At 48.2% G+C, this 25688-nt stretch overlaps 1 protein-coding gene and 1 long non-coding RNA gene across 2 annotated transcripts; one reads left to right on the forward strand and one right to left on the reverse strand.

Annotated features, from left to right (window-relative positions):
- Positions 1 to 979: 979 nt before the first annotated feature.
- Positions 980 to 17265, reverse strand: RNF19B (ring finger protein 19B). Its single transcript, XM_038377705.2, has 9 exons — positions 16564 to 17265; positions 9618 to 9823; positions 7627 to 7771; positions 7049 to 7211; positions 5899 to 6013; positions 5152 to 5292; positions 3747 to 3954; positions 2719 to 2850; positions 980 to 1716 (listed from the first exon to the last, which is right to left on the reverse strand). Exons 1-9 carry the CDS (start codon positions 17160 to 17162, stop codon positions 1275 to 1277), a joined length of 2151 nt encoding a protein of 716 aa, XP_038233633.1. The 5' UTR covers positions 17163 to 17265; the 3' UTR covers positions 980 to 1274.
- Positions 16618 to 18824, forward strand: LOC119845435. Its single transcript, XR_005289590.2, has 2 exons — positions 16618 to 16754; positions 17710 to 18824. It is a non-coding gene; the product is annotated as an uncharacterized LOC119845435 (long non-coding RNA).
- The last annotated feature ends 6864 nt before the right edge of the window (positions 18825 to 25688 follow it).

Below are 25688 nucleotides of genomic sequence, written 5' to 3' on the forward strand. Positions count from 1 at the left end.
CATCGCACTGACTGACTAATGGGCCTGTTTTAGCACTAGCTGGATTTTGTAGCACACACAGGGCCGTGCTGGGTGGATGCTGCAGTCTCCATATTGCCCTATCCAAAGTAACACCACCAAAATCTTACCAGAACCTTCCAGGAGAAGTTCACGTCCGTCAGTCCTTGCTCTGCAGCTCGCTCCACTCCCTGGGAGGGGAAAGCAGCTCCATTCTCAGTGACACTAGCAAGCCACCTTTGGCTCACAGCAAAGCTCAGCCAGAAGAGCATTTGGCTAGTCCCACTCCAACCTCCGTTCGCTAGAGTGGCCTCTTGTATTTACAAAATGCAGTGAACAGTAGCTGCCTGGCTGGCTGAGGAGGGGGAGAGAGAAGATGCAGTTTAGAGGGACTGAGCATATAGCTGCATTAGAACTCCACACTACTAGCAGGGAAGAGCTGCCAAGCAGGACAGGAAGATGCAGTCGTCACTGCTTTGTCATACAGCATGCAATTGTTCTGTTCCGATTCCTCCACAGCATTCTGGAGATGTTCACCTCCAAATGGCTCCTTCTGTCCAGTGCAGCCCTATTCTTCACTCCAGAAAGCATAGGTCGGGAATAACCTCCATGGACATAATAGAGGTCATTAGGGTACGGTGAAGACTGTGCTGGCTCAGAAATCTCATCTAGAATTAGGCCGAAGTCAGACAGTGGCCTCTAGAGAGCAGACAATACACACCAACCTTCCCACCAGACCCAACGCTACCTAGATTCCTCAGTGACATCAGATGAAGTGACACATGGAGAGAGAATAAGGCCTCCCTGCCACAACCCAGTTTCAAACTAGGCACATTTGTAACCGTAGTCACACCTGTTTGTATGGAAGCCTGAGCTACTGCAGCAATTCCACCAGCAGCTCGAGCAGAGAAACAAGTGAAGAGAGTCACTGAGCACAGGGATTTCACTTCTTTAAATCTGACAAGGAAGAAATGGATGCAAGTCGAATTACAACAGAAATCTTTATTAAAACAATTCTTTAATTGTATTTTTGCAGACACAGTATATGCACACATACATATGTACACTCAGACATCTTTCAGAGCGCTTGAACCAATAAATTAAAAATGATGGCGGGGGATTTTTTTTTTTTTTTAATCATGTAAGAAATGGCATCTTTCCCCTCAGGGTCAGACCAGGGAAGCTGGCCAGAGAATCAGAAACAGAAGCTAACAAAGGACACAACCCTCTACAAAGGATGCAGTGACTGTAAGCGTGCTTCTCTGGAGGAGGCAACTTCATACTCTGGCTTCAATGCATTCCAGTTTAGAGACTATTTCCTCTGGCCTATGCCCTTCTTCTTGGGCACACTGGCTCAGATGGGCACTTGGGCTCTCAGCACCTCTGGCTTTTGGGGTCTGTGGGCAGGCTATAGTCTGAGGGTGGGGGGAATCACACTCATCCGAGGTAATGTCTGGCACATCATCTGACTGGCTGTCGGAGCTCTCCAGGTCACTCCGTATGCTCTCTGGCTGCGCCAGGGTGATGTCCCAGGTTTTGCTGGCAATGCAGTCTTTCTGCTCACAACTTTGGTGTTTGAATGTCTGCTCCTGCTCCTCCTCGTTTTCTGCCATCTGGGTGTGGACGTGGAGAGAGTCCTCTGTGCTGCTGCCACTAACTAGTTGGTAGCGACTAGGTTTGGCCTCTATGTCCACTTGGATCTCCATGTTATTACACTCTCTGCAGAAACAAGCACCACTTTGGTTAGTTACCAGCTACAGCGGAAGTCTCAGGTTATTAATATTAGCACATTACCTTGAGCACTTTTTCAACAGCAAGCTTCATGACTGAGGCAAGTATGGGAGTGCCATTCACCACACCATGCTGACAACAGGCAATCTACAATAATTTACGCTCAGATTATTCCCCTTTTGTAATTAGGGAAACTGAGTCAGATTCTATGGCACAGGCAGGAACAACCCTGGATCCAAATTCCTATCACTAACCTCTAGGGAATACAGTTACTTCCAACCATCCCAAGCCTTCATTCTGTGCAAGACTAAGCCAAGGAAATGTTCCCTTCTAGCTAGTGAGACCTTGCTAGAGGAAATATGTTGAAATTTCACACCACAACTCCAGACACAAGAGCACTGCTTAGCAAGGAAGGGCGGTGCCCAACTGGTTTGGCAGGTTACTGTATGATGATACATAACCCTAAAGGTATTCAGACGGTCTCTGGAACCCATGCATGCTTAATGGGTTTCCCCATGTACGTGTCCCATTGTTTCCAATTATCAACCCGTAATCATGTCCTATAGTGGAAGGAACCACTGACACTACTTGGACAGGTGGTGCAGTTATGAACACCATGCGTATGGTACAATCATCCCACCTACAGAGTTCCAACAGAGACAGGTACAGACAACCATAGGTGATGCTTTGCTAGAAAAAGGGATTCTCTGCCAAGTTTGCAGGACAGAAGAACTGAAGTGAGTGAGCTGTCCCAGGGACGTCAACACAGGCTCTGCTAGTGGTGGTAAATGATACTGAACTACAAACATAGATGGAAAGGAAGGTGAAGGGAGAATGCTTCTTGAGCTAACCAAGGAAAAGAAAGCTTGCGGGAGTCTGCATATACCTTCAATCATTAAGATCAAAGTTCCCAACGTGCGCATTACTCAAACCGCACCCTACCCAACCCCACATATGACCCACACTCTTGTGCACTGGCAGTTTAGGTACCTGTCTTGTGGGTTGTATGAACTGATGATGGAACCAGCCATAGCCCGAGTGCTGGCATTGTCACTAATTGCTCCGAGACTGACTGAGTCCTTGGGGAAAATCTCCTTCTGTACATCTGCTTGCACTTCCAACCTGGGAAGAGTTGGGAAACATCCAGAGTCATCAACACAGCCAGGGGCCACAGAACAGCTTAGCTCGTTTCTTAAAACTACAGGAACAATAGTCATTTAGCAAGTGGGAGCTGTGGAGACAGGTGGCCCTGTGCACTAATCCAGGTCTGCACCAAGAAGTTTAAAATCAGATTAATCTTTTAGGTTAGCCTCGTTAGTGCCTCCATTTGGCTGAGCTCTTTCCTCAGTCTGTTTTCCATATCAAAGTTAGACTGGATTTATATCCATGACTCACGCAGTTCCTGTGCAAGGCGGATTTCCAGATCCAGCACACAGCTATGATTATATTCTGGGCTATAATTTCGATGCGTGTCTCCAATTACATGGCCAGAATGACTCAGAGGCAGGTTCAGAGGAAAACTATGGCATAAACTTGTAACTGGAGGCAGGCCCTCCCGAGTATTGATCACTAAGTGCTATTAGGGAATAACAGACATTTGAAGCACTAGGCTATGTCAGCAAGATGTTTGCAAGAGCCTTCTATGGCAAACTAGTATACTTCTGATGCACTTCCATCTCTGCTGCTCTTCAAATCAACCCCAAACCCTATCTCCTGCCATCAAGGAGCTAGAAAGACTGGGGGAGAAAGATAACCAAACCAGATTGTGCTGTGGCTGCTATTTACTTGGTGTTCTTGCAACAGGGACAAGGTTGGGGAACAGCTGAAGCAGAGATTATTGGACCTGATTCTACCATAGGTCAAGAGGTTTAAAAAGTGATACTGAGATTAGACCCCAAGTATCAGTGGCGCCACCCACTAACCAAACAGATCCCTGGCGAACTAACAAGCCTCCCCACAGACTAGGCCTTGTGACCCTTCAGCCCCTTTGCTGCCATGATCAGAGTCAGTTCAGTTACCTGCTGTACTTTCCCTTTCCGCCCGAGAGGACTCCACCGCTCAGGGTACCACCAGAAAGGGCAGCAAAGCTGGCTGTCTCACTGTAGTTGCCCTGCATGACACTGAGCCCATCCGTGGGGCTCCCACTGGTGCTCAACACACTAGTTAGTCCCTCGATGCTGCTCTCACCAATACTAGGGTTCTTCAGAGCTCGCCAAGCATCTGCCACTGAGACAGGCAAAGAAGATACATTGAACATTAAACAGTGTAAAAGAACTGCCACTGGCATCCCGTTAGGGGTGAAGGCAGGGGTGGGCAAACTACGGCTCGTGGGCTGGATCTGGCCTGCAAGCTCCTGCTGGGGAGAAGGGCTTGCCTTGCTCCAGCTGGGGTGCAGAGTCAGGGCCGCTCTATGTGGCTCCCAGAAGCAGCGACATGTCCCCGCTCCAGCTCCCACACGTAGGGACGGCCAGGGGGCTCCACTCTACACTCTGCCCCCACCCAAGCGCCGCCCCTGCAGCTCCCATTGGCTGGGAACCACAGTCAATGGGAGCTGCAGGGGTAGTGCCTGCGGATGGGGCAGCATGCACAGCCGCCTGGCTGTGCCTCCACATGGAGCCAAAGAAGGGACATGCTGCTGCTTCCGAGAGCCGCTTGAGGTAAGCGTTGCCTGGAGCCTCCCGCTGCGCTCAACCCCCTGCTCCAGCCCTGATCTCCCTCCCACCCTCTCAATCCCAGTCCAGAGCACCCTCTTGCACCCCAAACCTCTCATCCCAAGCCCCACCCCAGAGCCTGCACCCCAAGCTGGAGCCCTCACCCATTCCTGCACCCCAACCCCCCGTCCCAGCCCTGATTCCCCTCCCACCCTCCAAACCCCTTGGTCCCAGCCCAGAGCTACACCCCAAAGGCCTATTCCCCAGCCAGAGCCCTCACCCCCTCCCGCACCCCACTCTCCTGCCCCTGCCCAGAGTCCCCTCCTTAACCCTGAACTCCTCATTTCTGGCCTCACCCCAGAGCCTTCCCCCCCACCCCACCTTCAATTTTGTGAGCGTTCATGGCCTGCCATACAATTTATATTCCCAGATGTGGCCCTCAGGCCAAAAAGTTTGCCCATCCCTGGGTTAAAGTTACACGTCACACAGCAACACTTTCAAGACTGATTTCAGATTAATTCTGCAGCAGGGAAGAGGACTGGGAAAAGCACTATGGTGCTTCACACACAAGCTTTGTGTTAAGAGTGCAGGGTGTACACTGAAGGGTTAGCTTTGAAACAATGGCAAGGAAGTGAAAGCTAGAAATCTTGACATACTGAAAAGGGCTGATTATCCATCCCAATTAATCCCAAGGGACAGTACCAAAGTGAGGCCTTGCTTGTTTCCTCCCAGCCCTTCAGATTACACAGACAGACAGTGAAAAGTTAATCACCTGTAATGGGTCCATCATCTTCGTCAAACTCTATTTTCACTCCCTTCCCATTGGCTGTGCTGACTCCACAGCCACCTCCTCGGCAGAGAGAAATTGGCACAACACCATAGACATAGGCCAGCATGATGGGGACTCCAATACCTGCAACAGAGGACACAGTGGGTCAAGAGGAATATCAGATGACAACGAGATTGCGGCATGCAGGATAGGCAGCATGAACTCTCTGGAATCACCTCTTTGTTCTGTGTTTGCACAGCGCTTAGCACAATGCGGTCCTGGTCCATGACTGGGTTCCTAGGTGTTACCATCATACAAATAATGGCTGTGACCATCACACTACAGCACAAGGGAACCCAATTCCAGCATCGAGTTAGGAAACCTGCAGCGGAACAATCCCAGTCTCGGGATAGGGCCAAGGAACAAGTTGACTCCATGAAGATTGCGGTGGCAGCTTGCCAGCATATCAAACTTGCATAAAAACCAGTTTCTTTGGCTGAACTGTGGGTACTAACGCTACAGGGAGCATTTTACACAGTGCTCAGTCTTAAGCCACAGACACCAGGACCTGCAGCCTCTGCAGGCAGCATGTTAGATAAGTGGGAAAGCAACCAACAGGGATATTGTAGGAATTTGTGGGCTACCCTTGGTCATTCCTGCCCAATATCTGTCAGAATAGTAGAGTGACAAATGAGGAGCAGAGCTATGAACAATGTCTGACCACAAGGAAAATCAGCCTTGTCTACTTACCAACACTGACAGCAGCAATAACTGGGGATGCAATGACAGACAAGGTGACCCCACCGGTGATGGCCAAGTTCCTCTTGTGCTTAGATGTCTTCTTTCCCTCATAACGGCTGTGGATCTGGGGAGAGCAGGGAACAACAGGTGAAAAAACGGACAGCCTGGCCACCGAGCATCCACTAGCATGAAAAACTAGTATGCTCATGACCTTACAACTTTGCCACACATGCTAGTAACATGACTCTTAAAATCCCCCATAATAGCCACTGATGAGGATAGGTCCATCAATGGGCATTAGCCAACATGGTCAGTTGTGCAACCCCACGCTCTGGGTTTTCCTAAGCCCCTGACTTCCAAATGCTGGGACTGGAAAACAGGTGATGGATCACTAAAAAAACTCCTGCCGTTCTGTTCATTCCCTTTGAAACATCTGGCATTGGCCACTGATGAAGACAGGATACGGGGCTAGATGGGCCATTGGTTTGATGACCAATCTTATGTACCTCCATCCCACCCACAGACCCCCTCAATCAGATGTAGCCAGTGCATCTGTTCAGAGGTAAGGAGAAGCTGGAGAAAGTTCCATTGCAGCACTGTTTCTCCCTCTTCACCTAATGACTGTCTACCAGTCTGTCCTGGATTTGTACCAGTGACTAGAGGTCAGAGGCTTCATGTTCCCCGAGTCATCCAGTCCCTTTGCCTGCCTCTATTGGTGGACAGGCATTACCATCAGATCTGGTTGATAACTTGTGTGAAGTGAGGTGAGGGATCAGGGTTCAAGAGCCACCACAGAGGCCAAGAATTAGATACACAGTTCCCCTCTCTACAGGGATGCGCTGGGTTCAAGGTAGAGGCATACTGCCAGAGCAACGTGAACCTTGCACTGTCAGTGCCCGTGAGGCACATATTCGTTTGACTGAGAACTTCAGTCTCCAGGACTGTCAAGCCATCATACTTTCCAAACTCACTAGGTATAAAACCCAAGAAATAGTGATCCTCAGTTGGCCTAACAGCCAGCTGGGTTTCCAGCAGCTGTATGGAAAGATCCCACACTTACCATTAGCCTAAAGTCCTTGACAAACACCTATGATTCCCAAGAGAGAATGTTTCAGTCTGCTCATTCCATTAGTTCTGATCTCCACCCCAACATGCTTACCTTTCTCCCAACGTACACTGGGATGCCAATGACCATGGCAGGAATGGCAATGCCAGCAATGAGGGAAATGCCTACAGGGGCACCAATCAATGTGCCCAGCTGCCAGAGAATTTTCTTCTTGCGACTCCACGGCTTCTTGCCCCAGAACGTGCAACCAGAGGGACTGTAGGGGAAATTAGTTGTCTTTTCAATATTCACATAAAAATATGGCACGTGGGAATGAGTGGATACTGTGCAAGAAAGGCTCCTTCTCCCCAGATCCAGTTGACCCTCAAGAATGGATGCCCCCCCCCCCAGTGTGAAGGGGATACACTGAACATTCATCCCATTAAGAGCTTCCTCACACTGTTCCATCAGCGGAGACCACCCACAGTCAGGAGGGACCATTGTGCAGTACTGTTGTGAGGAAACTCAGAGCTTTCCTCCTATTCCAATTGATCAGGAATGTGTGTGTGTGGGGGGGGGGGGGGAGATGTTTGAGAGGAGCTGGAAAAATTAAAATACATTAAATACAAAAATATAAACAAACATCATACTCTAGCAACAGGAGGCCCAGAGGACTCTGCTCCCCATCTCACCTGAGGTAATGCAGATCTGAGATCTCCTTCATACACAGCCAGCAGAATTCACAGCCACACACTGCGCAAGTCATGTGATTACAGCTCCCATCATTCATCTTGATAATGTAAGCACTGCAACGTGGACATGGCTTGATGTCATCGGCTTTGGGGAAGAAGGAAGGGATCAAGTCAGTTTCTGTACACCTTAGCCATCTTCAGGAATTTACTGGGGTTCTTTTGTTTGGGGAGGGTGGGCTCAAGAAGATAATGCATGTCAAACTCTGTCCATCTAGGCGAACAGATTATTATTCTCCTTAATCAAAGAGATAAAGCAAAGGTGTCTGGTTCTGATTACATCCTTCACTACTACAGGATAAAGGCAGGGAGCCACCTCTATGCTGACACTTAATTCCTCTAAAACAAGTTAGCATTGTTTGCCTGGCCAGTGTACACCTGGTAGAACAGCATTTTAAAACGTGTTTTCTACATCATAAAAGGAAGCGATTATGAAAGAGTTGTGCTTGCCCTACACTAGCTAGCCAAGCATCCGCCATTTTTAAACTTCACCACTAACATGATTTCAGGGCCAAGAGCGTTCTCTATGTTCTTCTCTCCGGAGGACAAGACAGCAGAGAAATTATGACCCACACTTTTGAAAGGCATATGCCTCTTTGTGGGTGTAAATTGTGTCCGATTACAGATGAAAATCTTAGTGTATCGGTGGGTAAGTATCTAATCTGTGCCCGCAGTTGGGTACTTAGTCATTTAAAGGGACTGGCATCCACCAGTTACTACACAACAAGGAGATGGACAGATGCCCCTTTATAGCCATTTACAAAATAAGTCACTAAAACGTCATCTGTGATCAAAGTTATGCAATCGTTCCCTGTACAGTTCAATGTGCTGGTAGCAATCTTTAAAGCCCTGAACAGTCTGGGACTCAGCTGCTCTGAGACCAACTTATACTACACAGAGGGAACCTCTCTTTCTGGAGTTAATCTCCCCAGGGCTGATGGCTAAGTTCTGTTAAGGGCCTCACTTCCACAAATTCCCTTTGGCAGCAAATAGTGATCAGTGGTTGATTTTTGCTTGTTGGTTTGTGTTAGGAATTTTGTCTTGCAGTGGTTGCAATGTTTATGGTGTCCATTATCAGGGCTCTGTACATTTCAGGCATATTTTAGTCTGGAGTAACAGCTGAGCCACCTTTAAAACATTTACAGCCTCACACAGAAGCCAGCTATTGTGCAAATGGAACAATGCGTTTATAATGAGTAGCATGCTAGGAGAAGATACATGCTTTGTTTAGGGGAGAAGGAATCTATTAACTGATCTTATGGTTCACTTTCTGAATCACTGATACCTTTTTAAAAGCACTATTTAATCAGGAGATACGCTGATCTAGAGTGCAGCTCTTTACCAGCCAAATGGTTTGGCATCTCTCTCCTATAAATAACGGTATTACTAATACTTATCAGAGCTAGGACTAAATTCCCTACTCTGGGTTAAGTATTAGTGCTGCTATTGCTCACAGCAGCAGACAAAATGGAGCTCACATTCTGAGAGGGTAAAATTTCCCTTTTTTTCCTCCTGTTTGAGATTGAGATCGGCAAGAGCTTTAAGAACATCTAAAAGATCAAAGCAGACCAAAAAGTAGCTGCTTATTGTAACGGGTCAGGAGGTACTACATGTAGAATAAGGTGACTATATGCAATTAGGTCCTGCAATTGTGGAACCTCAAATTTTAATTCCATTAGTAGTTTGTGGAACTAGCCTGTCAGGCCAGATATTTTTACTTCATTACTGGCTAGGGAAGAAAGCTGTGTTGAGCATCAGAGCTGACCAAATCCAATATTGCTGGTGTCCTTCATCTGTGCCAAGTGGTTGTGCTCCCTGCCAGGTGTTAATACCCCACACTTTGATTCCAGGAAGTGCTGCAAAACAGGTGGATCTCTTTCCTGGCTTCACAGATGTAATTCATACTGACTAATGAGAAGGTTGTTAATTCATACCCAGTCCAGATTCCTGTCCATAACTGAGGCCTGAGGCGTGCTTAGTCCGTACCCGCAGCGTCTGAGCCCTTTGCTGACGGGCCATATCGCAGGTCTGGTTTGGATGCCATATCTGTTTGCAGTGATAGCAGAACTCAGTCTGACAGCCTTCCCTCTCACAAGTCAGCTTGGGGCAGCTGGCACAGCCATAGGCAATAACAGCGTAACTGAGGAAGACAAAGATACCAGAATCAGTAAAGCCAGAAAGTTATCTTAGGAACAGAGGAATCGATATACCAGAACACTTCAGTGGCCCATCTGTTGGGTAACACCGAGATTTGCTGCTGAATAGCCACTGCCACCCAACCTCAGAGGCAGCTGAATTTTAGTAGACGGATCCCTAGCTAGTTTCCTCCTATGCATTCAGAACAACAGCCTTTTCAGGACAGAAGCATGTTATTTGTTTGGCACAATACACATTTGCAGCCTACATACACCTACTTTAACAACTAATTCTGAAGCACCTTCGTCAGGTTGATAAAGGATTAGTTGTAAAGTACTCAGACATCTACTTTGGCTAGAATATACCACTATCTAATCAGGTAGATAACGATACCGTCCTCTGAGACATCACCCTAATTCAACTGACCAGTTGAGCAATCCTACCATGGATACGCATAGGGATGGAGACATGCAAAAGGAAAAATAAGTTCTCCTTGACCTTAGCTGATGCAGTTTTACACCCTGAAGCTCAAGATCAGTTATCCTTGTCATTTTTAACCTAGCTAGGGTCCAATTAGAGGTGCTACACTGAATGCATCCGATGAAGTGAGCTGTAGCTCAGGAAAGCTTATGCTCAAATAAATTTGTTAGTTTCTAAGGTGCCACTAGTACTCCTTTTCTTTTTGCGAATACAGACTAACACGGCTGCTACTCTGAAACCTACTCTTTCATAGTTGTTTCTTCACTTTAATATTTAAAACAGATGTTTCAGTAGCCTACAGCAGTGAGTAAAAGAGGATTACTTTTATATAGTGGAGATTAATGCAATTTTGTATTATGGGTAGGACCCTACCAAATTTGCGACCATGAAAAATGTGTCACGGACAGTGAAATCTGGTCTCCCGCCATGAAACTTGGTCTTCTGTGTGCTTTCACCCTATACTATACATTTCACTGGGGAAGACCAAGGTTTCTCAAATTGGGGGTCCTGACCCAAAAGGGAGTTGCGGGGGGGCCCATAAGGTTATTTTAGGGGGCTGCAGTATTGCGACTCTTACTTCTGTGCTCCCTTCAGAGCTGGGTGGCTGGAGAGCAGCAGCTCAGAAGTAAAGGTAGCAATTAAGGGAGAGCAGCGCATGCTGAGTGAGGGCCCAGCTCTGCACACAGCAGCAGAGTAAAGGTGGCAATACCATACCATGCCATCCTTACTGCTGCTGGCAGTGGCTGGACTCCTGGCCAGCAGCCGCCGTTCTCCGACCGCCCAGCTCTGAAGGCAGTGCCACATTGCAGAAGAGTAGCAGTACTGCAACCCCGCCCCCACAACAACTTTGTGACACCCTCCCCCCACAACTCCTTTCTGGGTCAGGACCCCTACAACTACAACACCGTGAAATTTCAGATTTAAATAGCTGAAATCATGACATTTACTATTTTTAAAACCCGATGACTGAAACTGACCAAAATGAACCATGAATTTGGTAGGGCCCTAACTATGGGACAGGTAAATCATAATGCTTGACTGGGGTTACTAACTATCAAGTCCTCTTGCTTGTCTCCTTTCCAAATTAAGCTTTACTATTTCTCCCAATATGGAAGCTTGCTCTTTCTGTATAAGCTCTCTTTAAATTCTTGGTTTCTCCAATTCCAAGGATCTTTTCTATTATGGGTTTTGAGGTTAGGTGACCACCATTAAGTTACATGAGGCAAGGATGTCATTTATACAATGGTGTATCTAATGTTCCTCTCTGTACCTGTTGACAGCCTTCTCTTGACCACCACTGCATACTGAACAGATTTCTCTCTTTATGGACTCCAAGGCCAGAAGGGACCATTGTGATCTTCCAGGCTGACCTCCTGTATAACAAAGGTCATACAGCTTCCTGGAAAAAGTCCTAAAGTGTTCTTTAAAAAGATATCCAGTCTTTATTTAAAAATTGCCAGTGATGAAGAATCCATCATGACCTTTGGTAAATTGTTCCAATGATTAATTAACCTCACTGTTAAAAGTTTACTCCTTATTTCTTGACCTCCAAGTCTACAAGTTCTGTTGCTTCAGTGGATATGGCCAATTCAGACTCTGCTCCCTATGACCAACTCAGCTTGCTCCTTCCAGTGCTCACTACCTTCCATTTGTTTATACTGACATTCATCTGCTAGTTGTCTTAATTGCTTCCATTAATCAAGCCCAGAAAGAAGTGTGAGGAGCTCCAGAAGGACCTAATGAAACTAAATTGTATCTTTGTTTTGTCATATAAAAAAAAGTGCCAATCACTGTTTTTGTAAAAAAAGTGTACAAAAGGAGTTTAGAGCTGCAGCTACTTCAGGAAGGGAGCCCTGGGTGATCTCTAGAGGAAGAAGCGTTTATGCAGAACAGTTCTCCGCTTATATCCTCCCAATTTAGCAGGAACTACAGTTGAAAGCATGGCTTGGCTTTCTGCAGCTTTTCTCATAGGTCAGTCTTAAATTAACCAATTACAGAAAGAATTAGAAGACTGAGAAGAAGAGGGGAGCATGGGGGGAGATTACCATGTGTTTGAGCTGGTAATGTGGAGATTTAGCTGGCACATCTACAAGGAAGCTCACATGGATGAGCTCCAAATGCACTACACAGAGCACTGCTCTAGGGAAGCTGACTTTAAACACTGACAGAAGTCAGGGTGACTTATTTTCTTTTCTGCAGTATGTGTGTTATAAGTGAAGATATTCTCTCTCGCCATTGGTTTATTTTTAGAGCCTGTGGAATTCAAGCAGCATTGCAGCTTCCGAAGCAGCAGTGAGAGAACTGCTGAATGTGTCATACCACAGTGATTCATATCCCGTGGGAGTTTGAGCAACTTGACCCTGCCTAGGTGCAGCATAACTGTTAAAGACAAACAATGCCTCCCTGCTGACGATCAGAAACTGAAAGACAGGACTGTAGGGCCTCCATGTGCAAACAGTTACTGTATTTCTAGCATTCAAGACCAATGCTAGAGGAGAGAGAGGATGCAGGCAACCTAGGAAAGATATTAACTCAACCTACATTTGATTACTGAACATTTTGTTAGAGGGATCTTACCCACACAACCTCACCTCCTACCAGTAGGCTACAGCGAACTCCTTAGCAGGGAGACATTCAAGTGTAGGACATTAACAGCTTCTAAAGAAAACACTTTGATGCCAGCCATTATAGCCATTTTGGGGCCTGACAACTATATTACCAGGAATCCCAGGAGAGCTCATTAAGAAGCTTTACCATGTACTGAACTTGACCCTGCATTAGATAATTCTGAAGCTTTTCTGGCCATCTCAGACCGTTCTGTTTTTTTAAAAAAAACAAAAACACATGCCAAAGTCCCAGAACAGTTACTAAGCACTGAATTTTTACTCCCAGAGTTAAAATAGCAACTAACAGCAACAAGCTCACTGGTGTGGAGTGAAATACATGCTTTTTAGCCTTTAAAAACAAACGAACAACAACAAAAAAAACCAAACCCCAAACCAGACTGAATTCTTAAGTCCAGCTAAAGAGGCCAATCAAAGGCTCTACCCAGAACACGAATGGCATCCAGCTACACCAAGCATTGCAGGGTCTGAATGGTTAACATGTGTGCCTCCTTCTTCACCTGGCCTTTGACACATCCCTGCAGTTTAACAATTAGTCACTTCCAGATATAACTACAGCTGTTGGCATGACAAGGAGTATCCTGACCTTTCCACATCCCAGGTCTGGCTGCAAGCCTCTACCTTAAACCCCAATATTACTATAGAGTGCTGCTCCTAGCCTACTCTCACACAGCTGAGATGCCTGGCCTGCTCTTCCATTTGCTCTGAGGGACTGCTTGCCTCACCACAATCATGTTCAGCTGCTTCCTTCACTTAGTTTCAGCCTACACAGTTCAGTTGTTTCCCTAAGCCTTTAGTAGGGATATAGTGAGACATATACCAGACAGCAGCACCAGCTGATTGCAATGAGCGGACAAAAATCTGCATTTGTCTGAAGAGCTGATGGTGCTCCAAAGGACCAGCACTGCCATGGAAACAGATTCTAATGTTACATCTAGATTTTACCTTTCTAGACAGCATAGCTAAGCTTCCTCACTTACGAAGTTGTTTGGCGCATGGGTGGGATGCAGAGGCATGCCAGTCAGAATGCTGCATGCCACATGGCTTGTGTTTTGGAACACATCTGTCCCGTAGACTCTTGGCAAATTATTCTCAAAACTGCATGTATGGCTGGAGAGAAACAAGACTCAACTCTCCACACTCCTGAATAGGATGTGATGTGGTAAGGAGAGGGCATAACATTCATCAGAACTTCTGAGAACAAGTCTGCTCACCAGTCCTTCATACTAGCCATTCAAGCTCACCCACCAGTGCCACAGGAAAGTGAACCATCTATCCAGGCACTAAAATAACTGGTATTAATGGCTTTACACAAGGACAACTAGACAAGTCTACCAGGAAGAATGAGTTTAGGGTAAATAAACTCTCTTCACACCTCAGGACTGACTCTGACAGCCTTTGTTAAAGTGTCACTAACAAGAAAGATAGCAGGGATGCCCTATCTACTGGCCGAGTTCCACAAAGTGACCCATCCCAGCTTGTTGGTTTCTAAGAGGAAGGGGAGGGGATATCAACTCTATAGTTTATTTTGAAACCTTTTGTAAGCTGCCTATGTACAAACTGTGTGGAAATAATTTCTATAGTTCACCAACTCTATTTTAGCTCTCAGCAGCACACATACTTCCCATTATTTCAGAAAAAAGCTTGCTTTTAAATTAGAGAAACAAGGATGTGATTATAACAGAAAACCCCTAGGAATTAATTCTGAAACATTCTCTGGAAAAGTGGCACTTCATATCTAACTTTTCCATGCTCCTACAACCCATGGTCTCACTTCCCTTGGTTTGTAACATCAGCTTTACAGTGAGGGAGCACTGACCAATAACCAGTTATTAGCCTCCTATACAAACTAAAGCCTATCCACCTGAATCTATAAAAAAATGTCTAGGTATCTGCAAAACATAGAAAAGTATGGGCAGGAAGAGGATTTTGGCAAGATGGGGGCTCTGATTTAACTTAATACTTAGTAAAAATCTCCAAGTACTTTTTGGAATATTTATTAAGAATCAACCCTCCTCCCAGGGTCAAGTATACATAGTCTAGTTCACAGCTGGCTAAGGAGAGGTTAAGTGACTTGCTCTAGATCACGTAGCTCACGAAAGCTTATGCTCTAATAAATTTGTTAGTCTCTAAGGTGCCACAAGTACTCCTTTTCTTTTTGCGAATACAGACTAACACGGCTGCTACTCTGAAACCTATAAAAATTCATGTAAGCCACTAGACCATGCTCCTTTCTTTACAGAGGAGTGCTTCTAGGGGGATGAATAGGCTTATTACAGAAGAAACAGTCCTATGTGTCACTGTAATACTAAATATTAAAAAACTTTTATGGGGCTTTTCATCTAAAGACTTTCCATGGGTAGGTAAACAGTACTATCCTTATTTTAAAGACAGAAGCTGAGGCAAAGAAAGGGCAAGTGACTCACCACAGCTCAAAGTCAGAACATGACAGTTTTATAGTCCGACCCCCATACTACCAATTATTTACAAAGAGCTCAGTTTGGCACCTTTAGTCTACAATGACTGGCACATCTCCCTCTGCTGTGGTCTTACAACTTACGTCCTACACATAAGCAAAGCTGTATGCCCCTTCCTTTCCAAGCAGCTTATAATGAATGGCCGTGAGGAAAATGGAGATGTTGCCACACCACTACTTTTACTAACAGCATTATTAGAAAGAAAGAAAACAGGTATGTTTCTGGATCTGTTTCACAATTTTTCCTGCAGAAGTCCCAGTTAAAAGCCCAGGGTCCCTTCCCACCTTCCCAAGACAGCAGCCTGGCAGAGCCGCAGCAAACTCAAGACAGATCCTATATCCCCACCATTCAACAAAGGCAGTGACTCCCTTCAGCAACTCCTGACAGCAGGGGAACCCACCTCCCAGCACAGCCAAGGCAACCTCCATTGCCTGTAGCAGAGTCAGATCCTTCCCCTTCAGGATTCCATGAGAAAGGGAAGGCAGGATCCCGTCCCTCTCATAAAGAAAAGGAGGACTTGTGGCACCTTAGAGACTAACAAATTTGAGCATAAGCTTTCGTGAGCTACAGCTCACTTCATCAGAAACGTAGCTCACGAAAGCTTATGCTCTAATAAATTTGTTAGTCTCTAAGGTGCCACAAGTCCTCCTTTTCTTTTTGCGAATACAGACCAACACGGCTGCTACTCTGAAACTGTCCCTCTCAAGTTAGAGACAATTTTGCACTTCTACAGTTCATCCCCCTTCCCTGGGAACAGACCCCTTGTTCCTCCCCAGAGTCAGACTCACTATCCTCAGGGCTCTATCAAGGTCAGACACCCCCCCACACACACACACCAGCCCCGCGCCCCCCAAGAAGGGGGTGCCAGCCCCGCCGCCCCCCGGGCTCTCCCCGCGTCCGCCAAGAAGGGGGTGCCAGCCCCGCCGCCCCCCGGGCTCTCCCCACCCCCGCCCCCCCCAAGAAGGGGGTGCCAGCCCCGCCGCCCCCCGGGCTCTCCCCACCCCCGCCCCCCCCAAGAAGGGGGTGCCAGCCCCGCCGCCCCCCGGGCTCTCCCCACCCCCGCCCCCCCCAAGAAGGGGGTGCCAGCCCCGCCGCCCCCCGGGCTCTCCCCACCCCGCCCCCCCAAGAAGGGGGTGCCAGCCCCGCCCCGCCCCGGGACTCACCCGCAGTCGGGGGCCGGGCACCAGCGGCAGTCGGGGTCGGCGGCCAGGCAGCGGCGCAGCATGAACTCCTCGTACTTGGCGACGAGGCGCGGCGAGTCGCTGAGCAGCAGGCGGATGTCGGCGGGGTTGAGGCGCTCGCTGCACTCGGGGCAGCAGATGTTGACGCGGGACTCGGTGATCTCGATGCGCAGGTACTGGCGGAGGCAGGCGCGGCAGGAGCGGTGCGGGCAGGAGAGCAGGCGCGGCGCGTTCTCCGCCGGCTGCCGCACCAGGCACAGCGGGCACTCCAGCTCCGCCGCCGCCGCCGCCGCCTGGGGCTCGGCCGGGGCCGCCTCCGCCGCCGCCGCCGCCTGGGGCTCGGCCGGGGCCGCCTCCGCCGGCGGGGCGGCTGGCGGGAGAGCCGGGGCGGGGGGCGGCGGCGGCTCGGCCTTGGCCCGGCGGCGGCCCCGCACCCCGCCGGAGGCCGAGGCGGCGGCGGCGGAGAAGACGCTCTGGAAGGAGAGGCGGCGGCGGCGGCGGCCGCCGGGCTTGGGGCACTGGGGGGCGGCCGCGTGGATGGAGGAGGAGCGGGGGGACTCGGAGTCCTTCTCGGAGCCCATGGCGGGGCGGGGCGCGGCTGCCTGCGGAGACAAACGGATCCCCTCAGCGGCGGAACGAGCCGCCGCTCTGCGGACTCCCCTCGGCGGCGAGTGGCCCCCGCGCTCACTGCGCAGGCGCACGGGGCCGGGAAGACCCGCCCCCGCGCTCGCGGCGCGGCTCGTCACGTGACGGCGCTCGGCCGCCACGGCGGCCATTTTGGATATGGGCCCGTGGCCAGCGAAGTGGGCAGGGCTCATGGCGGGGGGGGGAAGAGCAGGAACACGTGCACTAGGGTGACCAGATGTCCTGATTTTATAGGGACAGTCCTGATATTTGGGACTTTTTCTTATATAGGCACCTATTACCCCCCACCCCCTGTCGTGCTTTTTCACATTTGTTATCTGGTCACCCTAATGTGCGCTGAGCTCAGGGGGGCCCCCTAAACGTCTGTAACTGGGGTGAAATGGCAGGGGGTGGGCCCCTCGTTTCTCTGGAGGGGCCTGGAAGTGAGGAGGCGCAGCCCAAGCTTTGCCCCGTCTCAAGGCTGGTCCTTTCCTTTGTTGACAGACTCAGCCACTGCAGCTTGCTTACAGCTATGGCGTCACAGTACGATGACATCTCAACATGTCATTGACACACGTTGGCCCATGACACTGATGACAACATGCCAGCGGCACACACGCTCCCCTTTGACACCGTGGTTCCATGTCATGGCAGCCGGACTCACCACGGAGTGCCATGATATGCCATCGTGCCATCAACACACAATGCCCGGTGGCACCTCGGTGCCATGCCACGTTCACATGTCAGCACAACACAGCGTGCAATGAAACCTCAGCGCCACACCATATCTATATATCAGTGCCATACACCGCCTGATGATGCCTCTGCCCCACATCAGCTCATCATAAGTCTTGATGACACTTTGGTACCACAAAACAGTAACAGCCGATACCTGGTTGCCACTACATATCAAAAAATTGCAGACCAACTCTCCAGGATGTTTCGGCACCATCTAATCAAACCTTGAGAGCTCTTGAAAATGATGACAGGACCAGCACATAATCCCACCACACAAAAAAAAGACATTTACAAGCAGGATAATCCCCAAAATGACAAAGACCTTCCCTAACCGGAACTTGAGGGCCACACCAAATTTGCATAAAATTAAGTATATCACAGTCATGCTTGTTTTTAACATCTGCTGGGATCAAGGTGAGATATTGTATGCTGAGCCCTGTAGCTCTGAAGGATGCACCTCTTTATTAGACATAAGAGTGACTGTGAGATGCACTGGAAAACTCCTTGGACCACCGTTTGGCTACCCCTTTTCTACATAGTTCTTAGAAAGAATAATGAAGTGATTTGTTCACCCTGTAACTCTTCTCTGAGGCAAAATGTAGCCTGCACTCTTTATCACTCCAGTACAAAACTGGGTGATGGCTAAAAGAGGACTGCTATTGCAACCCATACTCTTACCGCATTAATGCAGAAGATGCAGAACTACCATTTACTTTTGAGTATGGGAGTGTGTTTTGTACCCCTGGGGCTCTGCCAACTTTGTCTCCTGTTAAAAGCCTGGTGGCCAAGCAGGAAAGACATTGCCTCTTGTTGTACGGAGGAATGGAGCAGAAAAATCTGACATGTCTAGGAAGTGCATATTAAAGCAGCATGGAAAGGTTTGTTGTTCCCTGTTGATTTTCAGATTGTAACTGGACAGACCACAATTATCCATTTGACAAGAAGAGTAGAGTTTTGTCAATATCTTCTAGCCACAATCACACCGTAAGATCATTTCTGAGAGCAAAGCACATTTGCATATTTGGACATTTGTTTCTCTGCACAGGCCTCTATACCAGGAGTCAGGACACAAAAAGGGCAGGGAGAGGCCAGGGTGGATTTGAGCGGATTGTCAAGAGGATCCTTTCATGTCTATTTAGTTGGATGGCCATCTTCCTCTCCCCCTCCACCCCTAAAATCCCTCAGAACCTTTGCCTGCCTTTTACAGTCTGGAAGGGATTCCCAGTTCTGACCAATATAAGTGGCTTTCGACACCTCTGAGTCTGCCATGGTCCAGACATACCATCTGTCTGAAAACAAAGTCTGATCAATAGAGGTGTTTCTTTGTGGAGAGTTTCCTCAGCCTTTGCCAGGAGTTCATAGGCTCCCACTCGCTCAGCGTGTTCCTGACCAAAGAGCAGTTCAGACCCAACGGTTTGTTTTTATTCAAACTGAAGAAAACCCTTGTTGGGAAGGAGAGTAAACAAGGAATTATGCTGTTAAGGGAGGGAGGAAGGGAGCCAATGGGAAATTCTCCCGAATCTGCAGATCAGCTTATTCATACCTAGGAATTACAAAGAAATCACATGGCATTGGGGTGGTCTCCTGTTCTGACTGTTTGCCTTAGAAAGAAATGAAAAAAAAAATGAGGGAGATTTTAAAAGCCAGAGTGAAACAGAGGGCAAACCCCAAATGAGAGGGTCAAATTCTGCTCTCACTGAAACTGGCATAAATCTGGAATGACTAATGACTTCAGATCTTCCAGCTCTTCTCTGTTTAAATGAGAGCAGGATTGGACACAGATACTTTTAAAGCTGCCTTAAAATAAGACATCTTCCATGAAGCCTTTCGGCAACAAACCAACAACACCCTGCACTGCTGTGGTACTGAACCCTTTGCCAAAGTATCATCCTCAACTGTGCTGCATGGCTTGTGCGTCTTTCTCTTTGTACAGCACCACACACAATCAGCATTCAGTAAGTAAGAGAAGTGGGTGCGATATGGTAGGTCTGAAACTTCCCTTCTTCCACCCACAGTGTTGCTTTCCTGGGTGATGAAGAATCCTCTCTCTCACACACACATACACACACACACACACACACACACACACACGCACAGAGAGCGATCTGTCAGAGTCACAAGGCTGCAGGGAGGAAAGGCCTCTGGCTACGTACGAAGAAAAACCCTTTGTAAGATGGAGAGTGAAAGCAGAGTCTACCAGGAAATGTGCAGCTTGCTGCTTAGTTTGCACTGGGGGTTGTGAAACTCCCCTCTCACGGTGGGACCGTTTGTGCTGAGGAAGCAGGGAGTGCCAAGGACACGCTCACACCAGCCCGGAATATTCTGTGGCGGCATCAAACAGCCCAGCCAGTTTGGGTTTGTGTCATTTAAAAGAGAAACTCTGGCTCCTGCCACGTACCCTGCCCCCCACCCTTCCTGGTTACCCAGAGATGTGGTAAATGAGTGCCTGCTCCTCGCCCTCTCCGGCCTGTCTGCGTCTTTTTGACTCTAAAGAGCTGCAGGATGGACAAAGAGTCGTTAGGGCTGAATCCTACAGTTCATTCCAACAGTGAAGCTTAAACCCTCTCTCTTGAGCAGCACTTTTATTTCGGATCGCGTGTGCCCGAGGGGCTCCCCTCCACACACACATGGGGCTGGGATAGCTACCAATAGGTCACAGCCTATGTCCTGGTGTGGAAGAAGTTTAGGGAAAAGTCCCTACTTATTCACGAAGGGACTGCAGAGAAAGTTAAAGCGGGGGGAAGGGACTGGAGGAGGGAAAATCGAATGGGTGGGATTAGAGCAGGGGCCTGGCTGGCAGTCAGGACTTAAGGCTCTTCGGGTATATCTACACTGCACAGCGTGGCCGCGGTAACGTGAGACGTGGGCAGTGTACACGCGCTTTATCGCGGGGGGAGAGCTCTCCTGGCGATATAAAAAACCCCACTCCGAACGAGGGGGGGTAGTTTTATCACCGGGAGCACAGCTCCCAGTGATAATGCGCTGTCTATACTGGTGCTTTTCAGTGCTACAACTTTTGTCGCTCACGGGTGTGTTTTTTCACACCCCTGAACGACTAAAGTTTTAGCGCTGAAAGTGGCAGTGTAGACCCAGCCTTATTTATTATTTGTATAGCGTCAAGAGTGTGCTAGGCATTTTACAGACAGGTCTGAAGAGGGGGCCAAGATCTTCAGCCCCTTTACATTGGATAAGACAGCCAGAGCAATGTAAAAGGGCTCTAAAAGGATTGCCCAGTGCAGGAATGCATCTGAGGACCCTTTGCAAGCCTTGGCATTAGGGGGCATGCCAGAGGCAGGAGAAGGCATGCCAGGCACAAATACATGGCACGCATTGCTGCAGAGACTCCAGGCAGTGCAGCAGCCCATGGGGCAATCCTAGGCGGCTGCTGTGACTTAGACAAGCCCCCAGGGCTGTCAAAATTATGCTAAGGGCTGCTCTGAAACCCTCCAGCCCACAGAGTAGCTCAGGATCAGGAGGGCACAAAGGTGGCTTAAAAACTCTTAGGAACATAGCACAGAATCTCACCCAAGGTTCCTGCCCTAAAGAGCTAAGAACACATCCCAGCTCTGCTACCTTGAGCAAGTCACTTCTCCTTTCTGTAAAACAGGAATGATAACTCTGACTTGCCCATAGGGGTTTTAGGAAACATCATTGTTTGTAAAGGGTTTGGAGATCCTTGGAAAAAAGGTGCTTTGTAGGTACAAAGTATCAGTAGTATTTATAGGGGTTGACGCATGATTGGGTCACAACCTTGTAAGTCCCTGGGGAAGAAACACTGCATACTGATGACAGGCATATGGATCATTTCACAGAGCAGGCTGTCCTCATGAGGCCATTTTCTTTTTCTCTGGATAAGGATGGGGAGAGATCTCTGTGCACCATGTCTATACAAATATACTGTCTGTTCTGGTTGTTTCATGTCTCATTTCCCTCCCATGCTCCCATGAGATATTTCCATGTGAGCAGATGAATCTGCTTTATCCTCCCTTCTATCTGCTGAATTTAGCCAGGATTTACATTCTTTTAAATGAGGAACAAAAGGCAGGATACGGGAGCCCTGGGATCAGCAATTCAAGGCTTCTCAAAATAGCATTACTTTGCCTTACCTTGCAATTACACACCCTCTTCTGTATCACACGGACACACAGCACAGCAATCTCTTCACTCCCCACAATAACTTTCTAAAGAGGATGCTGTTGTCATGTAATCTCCTGGGAGACAGATACTCCACATGGAGCGCTGGGAAAACACCGTGCAGCATTTACAGATCAGGCCTGCAGACAGAACACCAAACATTCCCTAATTTTTGCTGATCCCAGAATCAGTGGTCCTGCCAAGGGACATGCAGTGGGCCCTCACGGCCTACCTGGAATGAACAGACCTTTTCTTAGGGCTAGATGGATGAGAGAATCATAGAATCATAGAATATCAGGGTTGGAAGGTTTCAGAGTAGCAGCCGTGTTAGTCTGTATCTGCAAAAAGAACAGGAGTACTTGTGGCACCTTAGAGACTAACAAATTTAGTTGAGCATAAGGTTTCATGAGCTACAGCTTACTTCATCGGATGCATGCAGTAGAAAATACAGTGAGGAGATTTTATATACACAGAGAACATGAAACAATGGGTGTCACTATACACACTGTAACCAGTGTGAATGCATCCAATGAAGTGCGCTGTAGCTCACGAAAGCTTATGCTCAAATAAATTTGTTAGTCTCTAAGGTGCCACAAGTACTCCTTTTCTTTTTTGCGAATACAGACTAACGTGGCTGCTACTCTGAAACCTGTAACCAGAGTGATCAGGTAAGTTGAGCTATTACCAGCATGAGAGGGAAAAAGAAAACCCTTTTGTAGTGATAATCAGGAGGTCATCTAGTCCAACCCCCAGCTCAAAGCAGGACCAATCCCCAACTAAATCATCCCAGAGAAGAGTAGGACTGTGGCTCCCCTGAAGTAGGGTGACCAGATGACAAGAACAAAATAACGGGACACATGGGGGGGCAGCCACAGGCTCATCCTCCCGCCCCGCCACCAGGGCCAGCTCTAGGTTTTTTGCCGCAACAACAAAGCAACAACAAAAGCCAGAGTGCCGCCAAAGCAAAATAGTGGGACAAATGGTACATTAGTCAGGACGCGGGACAAACAACTAAATATCGGGACAGTCCCGATTTTATCGGGATGTCTGGTCACCCTACTCTGAAGTGCTTGCAAGGTGTTTGTAAGGGAGAATCATCTCAGGAACCGCCTCCGCAGAACAAGGGTGCATTCTGAGTGCTGTCAGCAGCTGATCCAAGAAGTGGGAGGTGGAAGGATTCTGAGTGGGAAGACTGTGGATAAGAGGCAGGAGTCTTTTGTTGCACATTTCCTCCTGGGCTACTTCCCCGAGGTTTGAGCTAGCCAGGCAAGCCTGCCTGGATGGGTGTCCAGACGACCAGTGTAGACACACTGAAAGGGGAACTGGAACATAGACTCAGAGACAGTGATAGTCTATTCTGTCTGATGTGTACAGATAAGGAGCAGTAAGTGGTGGTTTATAATAGCTATTTGATATTTTTTTCCTGTCTATAAAAAAGAGTTTCCTTTAGTAACAAGAGCAAAGGCTGTTCTGATTCCTGAGTATATATCTGATGTAATGTGTCGTTAGCCCACAACTACGAGGGCTAGAAATAGTAATAGCCCTGCTTCTTGATTCTCCATTACCTTGTGACAGATCATTCCCAGTTACAAGGGATTATAGCCAGAATGGTTTAACCCAATAGCGATCTACCCTTGGAAACATGCTGGTCGGATACCTATAATACAAAGGGAACAGCAAGACAGCCCTCTGACCTGAATTATTCAACAGACACAATTATAGATTTGGCAACAGCATAAACACATGCAAATTACTGACTTGAGAAAACCCCAAATGCTTGTTGCAACTGGTTTGGGCTAGACGGAGGTGGTGATGCCAAACATCTTCTTAGCCCTGTACTTCACGGTGAGAGGCTAAGCCAGAGAGGAGTAGGCAATTAGAGCTGGGCTCAGAGGAGGGAGGGAGGAAGGTGCTGGGCCGATCAGGTCTTGTAGTGACTAGTGCTCCAAACCACCTGACATGAGAAAAAATGCTGCAGGGCAAACCATCTCCGGCCAATGCCTGAAAATACCAGTACTTGATCAAGAAAGCCAGAGGCATCCTGGCTGATGTCATGCTGGTTTTCACAATGTGCTGTAATGCAACAGTGGAATGAAAGGGGGAAAAGCGTGCCACTGGTGATCACAATTGAGACCCAGAGAAATAAAACAAGATCACCACCTGTATAGTACTGGGAACCCTCAGCTCCCACTGATATCACCAGGAGTTGAGAGCACTCAGCACTTCACAAGATCAGGCCCCACATGACGAGGGGAGGCCAATAAAGAATCAACAGCCCTATAGCCTGCAAGGGCTTGCTATGCCCACAATGAGCAGGTGGTGACAGGCTCCAGCAGAAACACAAGGATTGCCTTCGCTGATAAGAACATAGCAAGGCAATGGCCTGATTTCCAGGAAAGGAGAGCAGTGTGTCAAGGCGAATCAGTTACAGAGACTGAAGGCTTCTGCCTCAGCTCTCTGTCTCGCGCACAGAGACGTGTGAGTGCTTGAGAGTTCAAAAGGCTAAATGAGAGACTATCACAGTACTCAGTCTGGCACAGGAAACTGTGGGTTCAGCAGGCAAATTATTAATAGGCACAGAGCAGAGCACTCTGTGCTTCTTCTGGGGGTGCAGGGACAGCTGAGTGACTGACTGCATTGCCCCCAAGGGTGGATCAGAACTGACTGGGGACAGATTAGCTCCAACCAAGACCCAAAGAGAATCCCAGTCAGCCTCTCACTTCTCCAAGCTTAGTGTTCAGAGCATCCTGACTACAGATCAGGGCATCTTTTACAGCCTTTCAGATTAATTAATGCCACAAAACACAGGCAGGGCCAGGAGTAGCCATACATCTCTGCCCTAATCCAACACCTTCCTTTCCATTCGCTCTCTTCTGGAGATGTGGCAGCAAAAGGGTTAATCCTGCAGGCCTCTAAACTAAGCTGTATTAGCAGGCACCATCTGTCCTTTTTCATTTGGTGATGCACGACCTATTTTGCTGTTTAGTGGAGCAGGTGCTGCAGCTGTGGGTCTCTGTATTGCAGCACTGTGGCTGTCTCTGCACAGTCCATCCCCTTGCCTGTCAAAGAGCCAGCTGACCAGGCTGATGGAAGGAGGCCTCATGGGGCTAGCTAACAGGACCCTTACATGGGAAAGTTCCCAGCATGGCCCTTTCTCCAGAGCCACCTGGCTGCAGAAAGAGCTTTGAGTCTCCTGTGCATCAGACTCATGTCCACAAAGCAGCAGTTCACATCCAGGAAGAGCAGGCATTACAACTGGAGGCTTGCAAGAAACAGGAACCAGGGAGGAAAGAACAAGATACCCAACCCAAAGTGCCTCTCCCCTCAAGCATCCTCATCGCAAACAACCGTAGGAAAGTGACTTTGAGGGTTTGCATCAAGGTGATACCTTCCCACGGTGGCAGGTTTCAGAGTAGCAGCCGTGTTAGTCTGTATTCGCAAAAAGAAAAGGAGTACTTGTGGCACCTTAGAGACTAACAAATCTCCACGGTGGAGATGCATCCGATGAAGTGAGCTGTAGCTCACGAAAGCTTATGCTCAAATAAATTTGTTAGTCTCTAAGGTGCCACAAGTCCTCCTTTTCTTTTTGCGAATACAGACTAACACGGCTG

The sequence above is a fragment of the Dermochelys coriacea genome, chromosome 19, assembly GCF_009764565.3.
Source record: "Dermochelys coriacea isolate rDerCor1 chromosome 19, rDerCor1.pri.v4, whole genome shotgun sequence".
NCBI classification, from domain to species: Eukaryota; Metazoa; Chordata; order Testudines; family Dermochelyidae; genus Dermochelys; species Dermochelys coriacea.